This window comes from Ochotona curzoniae, unplaced genomic scaffold, assembly GCF_017591425.1.
Source record: "Ochotona curzoniae isolate NIBS_2020 unplaced genomic scaffold, NIBS_Ocur_1.0 scaffold_3171, whole genome shotgun sequence".
Classification (NCBI taxonomy): Eukaryota; Metazoa; Chordata; class Mammalia; order Lagomorpha; family Ochotonidae; genus Ochotona; species Ochotona curzoniae.
The window spans coordinates 120,433-133,285 of NW_024467104.1; the positions used below are offsets into that span (position 1 = coordinate 120,433).

Sequence of the window (12,853 nt, forward strand, 5' to 3'; positions counted from 1 at the left end):
ATGTTGAAAATCTCAGCAAATTTAATTAAGCAAGAATCAGTCTTGGATACATTCCTGTTGCAGCACTTCTTTTTTTTTTTTTTTTAAAGATTTATTTACTTTTATTGGAAAGGCAGATATACAGAGAGGAGGAGAGACAGAGAGGGAGATCTTCCATCTGATGGTTCTCTCCCCAAGTGGCTGCAACAGCTGGAGCTGAGTTGATCCGAAGCCAGGAATCTGGAGACTCTTCCAGGTCTCCCCCACCGGTGCAGGGTCCCAAGGCTTTAAGCCGTACTCGACTGCTTTCCCAGGCCACAAGCAGCAAGCTGGATGGGAAGCAGGGCTGCTGGGATTAGAACTGCACCCATATGGGATCCTGGCGTGTTCAAGATGAGGACATTAACCACTACACTATTGTGCCTGGCCCGCAGCACTTCTTGATGACTGTGATTATAATAAATTTGCCAGTGATCTCTGTCCTTGTCAGGTAGATGATGTTATCCTTTAGGAACTGAAAGAACTATTCCAGAAGACACTTTGTTAGGTTTAAATCATGATGCATTGGAGTTGTAAGAGAATGTCTTCTCCACAGCTCAAGCATGGCTATTTGGGCCTAACAACCTTGCGTATTGAGACAGGCTAAAAAGCTAAATAATAATTATTCTTTATTGAAGTGACTAAAGGGGAAATTGCAAAATAAAAAGATTCCATGTTAGTCAGTTCTCAAAAGAACAATTTGGGCCAGGCATGATGGCTCAATGGGTGAACCCTTACCTTGCAAGCTCTGAGATCCCATGTGGATGCCAGTTCATGTCCTGGCTTCTCCACTTCCCAATCAGCTCCCTGCTTTTGACCAGGGAAAACAGTGGAAGATGGCCCAAAGCTTTGGGACCCTGCAGCCAAGGGAGAGACCTGGAAGAGGGTCCTGGCTCTTGGCTTTGGATCAGCTCAGCTCTGGTTGTTGCCATCACTTAGGGAATGAACCCGAGAATGAAAGATCTTTGTCTCTTCTTTTTGTAAATCTTCCAATAAAAACCAATATATATGTATATATTTAAAAAAGAATAAATTCAAATGGCCAATAGACATATGAAAAATGCTCAGGAGGCTACCTAGCTATAAGGAAAATATGAATAAAAAGCCACAGTGAAGTTTTATCTAACTTCAGTGCAATTGGCCTACATTGAGAAATCAACTAACAACACATCCTGTGGTGGACACAGGGACAAGGCTATGCTATTCCACTGCTGGCGGGAGTGTAGACCAGTACAGCCACTATGGAAGTAATTATGTAGAGTGCTCAGACAACTTAAAATTGATCTATTATATAAACCAGCTATCGTACTCCGGAGACTATATCCAAAGGAAGTAAAATCTGCATCAAGGCTAACCAAGTTGAGGAGAAAAGATTTATGATATTCAATTAAGGGTTTTGTAGTCTTTGGAACATCAGTTTGAGTTCACAATGGCTCAAGTTTAAATGAATTGTGTGATAATGCACTTGATCCAATAGCTAATGATTGCTCAAGTACATGCGTCCCTGTAGCCACACGGGAGGCCTGGAAGGAGTTCCTGGTTCCTGGCTTTCTTCTGGTCCAGCCCTTGCCATTGTGGCCATTTGGGGTGGGAACCCACAGGTGGAAGAGAGAGAAGAGGGGATCTATCTATCTATGTATCTAAAAGGCAGATAAATAATTCTGAGTTTAAAAAGATTATATAGAGGTTTTCACTTGGCATAATCCCGTTTACAAGTGTGCATCCAAGTTGTGGAATGAGAGAGAAATGCAATCCTTTGCGTTTTATGTGGTGATTCATGTTCCTAAGGGATTTTTTGACATTTGGACAACATTGACTTTTTTTTCCAACTTGGAGTTTGGATCTCAGTAGGTATTTTATTTTATCCTATGGAAAATTTATTTCTTTAACTTAAAACTTAAGTATGTCCCTGTTTCTGACTTAAAAAAGAAAGTAGTTAGAGGAACAGGAGGAACTTGAAGAGCACAAAAATTATTGATAAAATATAAATTATTCACACACACACACACACACACACACACACACACACACACACACACACACCCTACCTCTAATTAACTCAATACCTCTAATTGTAGAAACTATGGAAATGGAATGGGAAACAAAATTGTTGTGGGCAGGGCTCCCATTTGGAATTTTTGTAGGCTACTCCCACCACATATGAAAGAATTTGATTTGGACATGCCCAGATTTCAGGATTTACTTAAAATACAAGTGCATACACAAGAACTAAGTGCAGGGCCTGGTGTAGTAGCCTAGTGGCATAATCCTTGCTTATGCCAGCATCCTATGATGGCACCAGTTCAGTCCTGACTGCTTCTCTTTGCATCCAGCTCCCTACTTAGGGATTAACAAAGCCTTGGGACCCTATACCTGTTTTGGATATCCAGAGGATGTTCCTGGCTTCAGGCTTTGGATCAGCTTAGCTGCAGCTGTTGCTGCCATTTGGGGAGTGAACCAGCAGATGGAAGCTCTTTCTGTCTGTCTCTCTTTCTGTAAATATGCCTCCACCCCTTGCCCCCACTGCCCAAACAAATCTTTTTTAAAAAAGAACTAAGTGTGGGAAAACTTCAGGATGTGAAACATACAATGAACACAAAGCACCCAACAAGAGTGGGACTGTCCCTTTATATCACTGTAAAACTTACAACATGTGTTGTGGAAGGGTTTCATTGACTATTCCAAAGGAAGGCAGTTTGTTTCAGCTTTGAGTGCCACTCAGTTATATTACATATGTCATAGAGGTAGATGCAGGATGTGAGTGGGAATATAGCCATGCTTATTTTGTCATAATGATGACAGTGACCTATAGTGGCCTCTGTCATTGCACAGACAGAACCTGCAGCCCTATTGGATAGTTCAAGTTATTTCTGGGTCTAAGTTGGCAACATTAAGGAATTTTTTCCCACTAAATGTATATAAAACAAAACTTGATGATGCATGGGAGATATGTTGTGGTATCGTGTCTTAGGCTGCCACTAGTAGTGCTAGAATCCCATAACAAAGTACTAGTTATAGCCTGGCTGCTCTGCTTCCCATCCAGCTCTGCACTAATGTGCCTGGGAAAGTAATTGATGATGGTCAAGTGCTTGGTCCCATGTCATCCATAACAGAGAATTAATATAGTTCCTGGCTGTTGCCATCAGCCTGGTCCAGTACGGGTCATTGTGGGTCTTGGGGGATTGAACCAGGAGACTTCTGTTTCTCTTTATCTCTCTTTGTCACTCTGGCAAGCTAAGCAAATGCATGGGACTGACTAAACTTATCCTTTGGTGGGAAGATGGGTTCTGTTATGCCACAGTCCATAATAGAATAGATTGGTTGAGAATATTACCAAATTTCAGTTCCTCTCTCTAGTTACCTGTATTTCCACATTAGAATGGTTATAAATTTTCTGGAATCTGCATAGTATCATAGAAGTCTTGGCATTAGTTCTCAAGTAGCTAGTCTATCTTAATTTTGACTATTTGGAAACATTTCACCATTTAAAAGTCTTGCCGTGGAAGGAAGGCAAGATGGTGGTATAGAGTGTGGCCAGGTTTAAACTGACAGAATCATTGGCCAGGCTTAAACTGACAGAATCATTAGCCAGGGTGAAGCAGAGAGGGCAGATTCAGGAAATAATAGAAGACAGGCTTATAGCTGAAGGGTATCTGGAGATCCTTGGACACAGGGAGGCAATGGAGACAGCAGAGTGGTGTTGCAGTGACCAGATAACCCAGGGACAGTCGGCCAGTGGCAATTCAAGCTCCACCAGCAGTCAGAACTCTAGCAGCAGTCAGCTGAGAAAGGGAGTTCACCAGGTGTTCAGGAGGTGAACACAGGCGAAGAACTGCTTGTCCTGCTGACATGTCTGATTCAGCAATGAGCAAAGACAGAGTAGCAGACTCCAAGTGGTGGTACAGGAACAGCATGGCTTTCACAGCCCAGACACCTATTAGCATCGCATCTGGCACCAGTTTTCTGTAGTGGGGGAAAGGCTGTGGGGCAGGAGGGACAGCTGGGAGCAGGCTCATTTCAGGCACAGCACATTGCACTGACCCCACAGGGAGAGCAGTGCCGAATTCTCATCCTCCAGGCTCCACCCAAAGTAGGTCAAGGTAATCCCCAGATGCAAAGGCCAGTCGGCCCAGAACTCTACCAGTGCCACATCAGGTGCCATTTTGTGTAGTGTGGCAAAGGCTCTGGAACTGGAGGGACAATAGCAAGCTGTGCATGTACTAGGCTAAGAGTATAATTAATTCTAGGTCAGTGCATTGCACTTGTTCCCCAGGGAAAACAGTTCCAATGTGGCATCCTATGGGTTGCCCACAGGATAGATCTGTGTGGCCCTCAGAAATAATGGCTAGTAGACCCAGATTTCCACCAGTGCCATGTCAGGCACCATTTTCTGTAGTGTGGCAAGGCTGTAGGACTGTAGGGACAGCAGTGAGCTGCATATGTGGTGACTGTGAGAAAAATCACGCTAGGCTCAGTGCATTGCACTTGTCTCCTAAAGAAGACGGTATCAATGTAGTACCGTGCAGGTTCCACCCAAGATAGATCTGGGTGGCCCTCAGACACAACAGCCAGCAGCTTCCAGCTACCTATGACACAGTTATTTAGAACAGCTGGTGTATCCCCAATCCTGGACACTACTTGAACTGGAAGTGGGAGAAAGGCTGTACAAGCAGTAGCATGGGATCACGGAAGGTGGAGAGTGGTGAGCCATGAGGTGAGGCCACGTTGGGAATCTGGTGGAAGCCTAGAACAAGAGCCCAGGCCTGAAACTTGCTAGATAGAGTGGAACCAGTGACAACAAAGAGCAAGATACTAAACTCAGTCAATAAAATCAACCTGTACACCTGTTCGTGACACAACTTAGGAACCTGTTATGGGCCTGGCGTGGTAGCCTGGAGGTTAAAGTCTTCGCATTGGACATGCCAAGATCCCATATGGGTGACAGTTTGTGTCCCAGTGGCCCTGCTTCCCATTCAGCTCCCTGCTTGTGGCTGGGGAAAGCAGTCGAGGATGGCACAAAGCTTTGGGACCCTGCACACAGGACCCTGGCTTCGGATTGGCACAGTTCCTGCTGTTACAGGCACTTGGGAAGTGAATTAGCTGATTGCAGATCTTCTTCTGCATCTCTCCTCCTCTCTGTATATCTGACTTGCCAATAAAAATAAATCAATCTTAAAAAAGAGAAAGGATCCTGCCCTAAGGAGAAGAATCTGCTAATCAGAATTGCAATAGGTAGATGGGATTTATCCCTGGCATGCAGGGATGGTTTAACACTTGCCAATCAATACACCACATCAACAAATCGAAAAATAAAAATCATAGGATCATCTCAATAGATGCAAAGAAAGCATGTAATAAAATAAAACATCGCTTCATGCTAAAGAGCATCGGCAAGATAGGCATAGAAAGATCATTCCAAACAGATAGGAGGAAAGACAGAGAGGAAGACCTTCTGTCCATTGATTCACTCCCCAAGTGTCTGCAGTGACTGGAACTGAGTCAATCTGAAGCCAGGAGCCAGGAGCCAGGAGGGTCTCCCACACAGGTGCGGGATCCCAAGGCTTTGGGCCATCATGTACTGTTTTCCTAGGCCCACAGCAGGGAGCTGGATGGGAAGTGGGGCTGCTGGGATTGGAAACAGTGCCTATATGGGATCCCAGTGCATGCAAGGCAAGGGATATAGCCACCAGGCTACCACACTGGTCATTCTATAACATAATCAAAGTACTGTATGAAAAACCCAATGGCAGCATCATACTAAATGGGGAAATACTGGAAGTTTTACCACTAAGATCTGGAATTCGACGAGGATGTTGACTTTTACCATTGCTATTCAATATAGTATAGAAAGTCCTTGCCAGAACTGTTATGCAAGAAAAAGAAATTAGTGGAATTAAGATTGGAACAGAGGAATTAAAATTACCCTTATTTGCAAATGACCTGCTTCTGTACATAAGAAAATAAAAAGATTAAATCAAGAGACTATTGGAATTCATAAGAGATATTTGGAAGAGCAGCAGGATACAAAATTAAGGAACACAAATCAGTGGTGCTAGTACATACAAATAACTCCATGGCAGAGAAGGAAAATGGAAGTACAGTCCCCTTTAAAATAGCAGAGAGGAATCTTAGATACTTTGGAATTAATATAACCACATACATGCAAGACTTCTATGATGAACTATAAAACATTAAAAAAAGAACTAGAAGACATTAAAATATGGAGAAATTTACCTGGGTTCCTGGATGAGCTACACCAACATCATCAAAATGCTCAAATTACCAAAAGTAATATACAGATTCAATGCAATCCAAATAAAAATCCCAGCAAAATTCTTTTTAGAAATAGAAAAAAAATACAAAAGTTTATCTGGAAAAAAAGAGATCATGAATAGGCAAAGCGATCCTGAAAAATGAAAATCAAGCTAGAGGAAACCAAATTCCAGACTCAAGACATTTTGCAGAGCAGAGATCATCAAAACAGTTTGATATTGGTATAGAAACAGAGAAGATTAATGGAACACATTAGAGACAGCAGAATGGAGCCCACACATGCACAGCCAACTAATCTTTGACAAGGAAATAGAAAGCAATTCAGAAAAAAAAGTTGGTTTCTTCAACAAAAGTTGTTGGGACAAATGGATAGCAGCCTGCCGAGGTAAGAAGCTAGACCCCTACCACAGTAGTGAGATCTCAGCCAATCCAAAGCCAGGATCCAGGGAAAGCTTCTTCCAGATCTCCTATGTGGGTTCAATGGCCCAAGACACTGTGGCATCTTCTACTGCTTTTGTTGGCAATAAGCAGGGAGCTGGATTGCATATATGAACATATACATTATATACATTTGTATATATAAATTATACAAATCTATGAGGTATTACATAATTTTCAATATATGTAACATATTACCTTCAAGAGAAATTCAAATTAAGTTTTAAAAATGTGCTCATTTATTTGAAAGGCAGAATTACAAAGAAGAGATCAAGGGCAAAGAAGGGGAAAGGAGAGAGACACATCCTGCACCCACTGGTTCTCACCACAAATGGCCACAACTCCTGAGGATGGACCAGGTCAAAGCCAAAATACTGAAAGTCAATCTGGGTCACTCATATGCGTGTGCATTAGCAGGAAGTTGGAATAGAGGTGGAGCCGTGAAGATTCTCACTGGTGCTCCTAGAGAATGCAGACCTTGCAGGTAGTGCTTAAGCTTCAGAGACACTATCATGGCCCTGAAATTCAACTCCACCAGCAAGATCTGTCCTGCTTATCAGGGTTTGCAGTTGTAGCCTCATCATTTATGTTATCCTTCATCTACAATGGTTTCCCATTGCCTTCAGATTTCCAAGTTCTTCCCAGTGTTGGAGTTTTCCTTGACATAACAGTTCTTCCCGTAATAGCTATGTCTTCTGGGTTCCAACTTACATGTGAGCTTTTGCAAAAGATCTCTTTCCGTGTTAATTATAGTGGCTCTTCTTGTTTTCTATCACATTACTTTGTCGTCATATTAACACTGATCACACATCATATATAAATATATTAATCTGTTCCTGTTTGACTGTATTACAAGACATAATGCTATCAAGGCAAGACTTTGATCTCATCTTTCTGTACTGCTAAATATGTATCTATAACATAGAGCATAGAACCTATTTCTAAATAGACAATCATTAAAATGCTTTGAAATGGGAATGGCTGCATTGGTTTCAGTTATTACAGCTAAATCAGAGATAAACATGTCATGTGTCCAATCTCACATTACATATGAATTAGTAATCTCCAACGGAAAGCCATCTTTATAACTGAAGAAAATAATAGTAAGTGAAATAAAAATCATTGTAACTAAATGACTGACCCTGTGCCCATTGTAGTGGAATTGTGGGAGAAACTTATGTCTGTCATGCTGGCATCCCATATGGGCAGTGGTTCAAATCTCTACTGCTCCATTTCTAATTCAGCATCCTAATCAAGGCTTGGGGAAGCAAGGGAGGATGCCAGAGCCCTTGGGACCCTCCCGTCTGTGTGACACATAGAAGAAGCTTCTGACTTCTGCGTTCAGCCTGGCTCAGCTCTGGTCAATGGTGCTTTTGCGGAGTGAACCAGAAGATGGAAAATCACTCTTTGTAACCCTATTTTTCGATAAATACACAAATAAACAACATAAATAAATAAAAATTTAAAACTAGCTGACATTTTATTTATGACTAGGAATGGTCTCAACAATAGTTCTAAAGAAAATTTTATCTCCTTTTTTGAAGCTCTCTGACCTTGATTATGCGTTTGTTCTAATAATACCTTCATACACAGCTGTTTAAAATTTTATTGGAAAATCCCAGTGAATTTAATTAAGCATTCATCTTGGACAGTTTCCAGTGGCAATACTCAGTGCTATACAGTGTGAAGACACATAAACTGTGCAGTGACTTTGTCTTCTGTTGGGGAAGATGCTAAACTCTTAAGCACTGATGCAGCTGTTTCCAGGGGCACAATCATGATTGCAAGACTGCTGCCTGCAATCAGTATTCCACAAGCCTAACTTGATAGAAAGAGGTGGGTCAACTGCCTAAATGTTAATTTTGTTGCTTGAAGGTGCTAGGAAAGAAGTGAATTCCAAGAGAAATGTTTCCTGGTAGCACTCTACATGCGATCATCTTAGGTAGATGTATGGTTTTCTTAACATTTTCATGAATTTCCCTAATGTGAAAATTTTAATTTCTCTTCATATTATCTGCTTCCTTTTACCTAGATTTCTAGTGCAACTCACAGTGATTGATTCAAGTATTTAGAAGACCGTGTGAATAAAATGGAAATAGTCATGCAAAATGCAGTATGTCCCTAAGAGAACAAAGTCGCTTTTCACGCTCTGCAGTGTTAAAATGTGGAAGAGACATTCCTAGGTTCCTGTGAGTCAGTGAAGATGCCCTACCTGAGACCTTGAGAAAAACTGTAAAAGGTGAAGCAATAACAGGTAATAGTAGAATTCCTGGTTTCTGATTGTGTCCATTTGTGTCAAGGAGGAAAGCATTTTTTCGAAGCTGTAATGTGAGAAGTTGGAAACTTTGTGGGTTACAAATGAATTTTCAGCTTAAGAAAATTGATTTTACTCCATTTCTGTCACTAAAAGCTATGTGATGTTGTGAAAATTAACAAAGCAATCAGAGACTTTTTCCTCAACTGTAAAATGGGAATTTCCATTCATACCACATTGAAGAATCATTATTGTATATTACATAAGATTATTTATGTGTATAAATCTATATGAAGTACATGTAACAATCACAAAGTATCTGATGAAGTTTCATACAGATAATGATAGTTGTTCTAGAATAGTTAGTATTTCCATTCATTAAATTTTCTTTTGCCTATTTCAATGGAACTGGTAAGATGAATATGTTTCATTCCCTTGGGGTTTTATATACCAGTAAGTTATATACTCACTACAAATATGCATGAAACGGAGTTTTAGTAGTTACCCATATTGGTCTAAATGCAGTACAGCATGCATTCATATATTTCAACTTATTAGATCTTCAAAAAACTTCAGTGCCTATTTGGGATAATTTCATTTCCAAATATACCAAATTGTAGGTCAGAGAGATGAGTATAAAAATTTGAATAAACTAAAATGGTTTCTGCATGCATATAAAATATTTGATTTATTTAAATGCCCAGGAACTTACAATTTTTAGCTTTGTGAAATAAAGAGCAGGGTTTTAGAAATAAGAGAGGCGTATTTATAAGCATATATGATTGTTGACTAGCCAAATGGAGACTTCTTCAAGGAGATTGAATATCATTGAGAAACAGGAAAACATGGAAAATTTTCTGCCACTTGCAAGTACATGCCACTAACACATTAAGGAAACCTTGGACAATATTTTTATTTTCATGGCAGATTTACACTGTGAAGGAGAGCAAGAGAGATCTTGTATCACTGATTATTGCCAAGTGGCTATAATGGCCAGAGGTGAGCATGTATGAATCCAGGAGCCAGGAACATTTCCAGGTCTACCACAAATAGTCATTGGCTAATATTACCTCCACAAATAAAATCTACTTGGTAAACAGGGGAATAATACTGAAAATGTGATTCCTGAGTTAGTGTAAACATTTTGGCTCTGAAGATGTGACTCCTGGTTTAGATTCTACACCTAAGTGAGGTAGCAGAATTTCTGATGTCTCAAAATCAAATTATTTGTAAGGAGTACCACAATGTATGTGTCCTGTGAGCATTATTCATTATTAAATCAGCATTGATTGCTTCTGTTTTCTGAAACTACTATTTTTTTAAAATGAAACCAAGGATATGAAAAAGCATAATGATTTTGAAGAGCAAAAACAAATGTCAGGAATAGGGTGGATTTAGAAGCTTACGAGAGAATGAAAGTGGGAAGCTGGTCTTAAATTCAGCCAACCAGGGTCTTGAAGTAGACTCTGTTCTATTGAAATAAACTGTAGGAGCTGTGAACAGAGGGTGAAATGATCTCAGTAAGGAATAAAAGGGATCACATGATCTGCTTTTTGTAAGTAACGTTTGGATTTTGAAATGTAGAAGTAGGAAGCTAGCAAGAGGCTATCACGGTGGGTGGGGAAATGGGGAGGTCTGAGGTTGAAGAAGGTTGAGGAAAGTTGCAGGTGGAGTGAGCAGTGTTTTCAAAATGAGTCACAAAGTAATCTGAGAGGAGTTGAGGAAAGAAAATTTGCAAGATCTTTCTAGCATGATGAACAATGTGTCAGGTGATATAACTTAACCATTGAAGAAACAGGAAAGAACAGGTGAATACCATTTAAAGTCATTTGAGAAATATTAAATTGATATGCAATTTGAGATGAAAATGTCGTGGCAAAGACCTGTGAATAATGAGTTCCTTGTGCTTTGAATGTGAATTATGTTCAGTGACTTCTCAAGTGTTCTGATGTAGTGAATTTTTGTATGATACTTCTTTAGTAGAATTCCCTTCATATCCTTTCTCACTTGTCATCACAATTCAGATGAAGCATATTTCCTCTGAGAAACCACTGAAGATGCTATTGTAATTTAGACGTTCTAGTTTGGAGATACTTTTTAATTGCAGGAATACACATATAATAGTGGTTAATTTGTTTTGGTCTGAGCCCATATTTATGTATCAAATTGCTAACAACAGAGACTGTGTCACATCTGATGTGATGATTCTCATGTCCCTGAGAGATTTGACATGTAAGATATTTCTGTAAGTTTTTAGACAATGAATACAAATTCTTCTACTTAAAGGATGCTCTCCTTCGTGTATAGGAAAACTGCCTGTAAGATTGGAAATCAGAACCTACCGAAGGAACAGATGGATTCAAGGAGCAACGTGACATACTTTGTCCTGTTGGGCCTCACCCAGAATCCCAAGGAACAGAAAGTGCTCTTTGTGATGTTCCTGATCATCTACATCTTGACTGTGTTGGGCAACCTGCTCATTGTTGTGACTGTGTCTGTCAGCAAGAGTCTGGGCTCACCCATGTACTTCTTTCTTGCCAACTTATCCTTTATGGATGTCATTTATTCCTCAGCCATTAACCCTAAATTGATTTCAGACTTACTCTTTGGGAAAAACACCATATCCTTCCAAGCATGCATGATCCAGCTCTTCACTGAGCACTTTTTCAGTGGTTCTGGAGTCTTTATTCTATTGGCAATGGCTTATGACCGCTATGTGGCCATCTGTAAGCCCTTGCACTATTTGGTTATCATGAGGCAGTGGGTGTGTGTTCTGCTGTTGGCATCGTCCTGGCTTGGAGGGTTCTTACATTCAATCATCCAACTCAGCACTATTTATGGACTTCCATTCTGTGGCCCCAATGTCATGGATCATTACATGTGTGACATGTACCCCTTATTGAAACTTGTCTGTACTGACACCTATGTGATTGACCTCTTAGTGGTGGCCAACGGGGGTGTGATCTGCAGTATTGTGTTTCTGCTTTTACTCATTTCTTATGGTGTCATCTGGCATTCCTTAAAGAACCTGAGTCAGGAAGGGAGGCGGAAAGCGCTCCAGACCTGTGGTTCTCACATCACCGTGGTGGTCTTCTTCTTTGTTCCCTGCATTTTTATGTATGCCAGACCTGCAAAGACCTTCCCCTTTGACAAATTAGTGAGTGTGTTTTACACAGTCATAAGCCCCATGTTGAACCCCTTAATCTATACTCTGAGAAATGCAGAGATGATAAATGCTATGAAGAATCTCTGGAAAAGTCATGTAATGTAACATGTTAATCACTTTGTGCATTGAGAATCATATGCTTAAATCCCTGTTTTTGGGAATAGACATTTTACTAACTTTAATGCTAACTGCTTTTTCTTCCCCAAAGCATTAGCATTTGTGACAATTATGATTCAAAAGACAGTAGTTTTATTATTCAAATTTTTGTATGGCTCTAAAGTAAGACTTATGTTTAATTTTTACTTCAGTTACAATGTATTGTTAAATATAGTAAGGATTGAATAATATGTAATTAATGGAGAAATTATATTTTTACACTGGGTATTAATTTTTTTACTTTATTTTCTTTTTGAGACTGATTTTAGTTCATTTTTGCAATGTTACATTATTTACTCCCAGATAGTGTTTTTCAAGGTAACTAATACTGTGTATATGATTATAAGCATTATACATATATTGCTTTACACACTGAAATTTAGATGATATTAAAGAATGTTAAAAATAAAATCCATGTAAAATGATGTGAGTGTTCTATCTGGTTAAGACTCTGTTTACGTAATGCATGTCTAATGTAAGAGTTTCTGGCTCTGATTTCTTGCTCCATCTTCTGATTTTAGGTTTTTAGTAATGCAAAAACTTGGGCA

The 12,853-nt window shown here is 39.9% G+C and overlaps 1 protein-coding gene across 1 annotated transcript; it reads left to right on the forward strand.

Moving 5' to 3' along the window:
- The first annotated feature begins 10,092 nt into the window (after positions 1-10,092).
- On the forward strand, positions 10,093-12,254 carry LOC121172215 (olfactory receptor 4A47-like). The gene is made up of 2 exons (XM_041004066.1): positions 10,093-10,101; positions 11,337-12,254. The coding sequence occupies exon 2, from the start codon at positions 11,337-11,339 to the stop codon at positions 12,252-12,254; it is 918 nt and encodes a 305-aa protein (XP_040860000.1). The 5' UTR covers positions 10,093-10,101.
- The last annotated feature ends 599 nt before the right edge of the window (positions 12,255-12,853 follow it).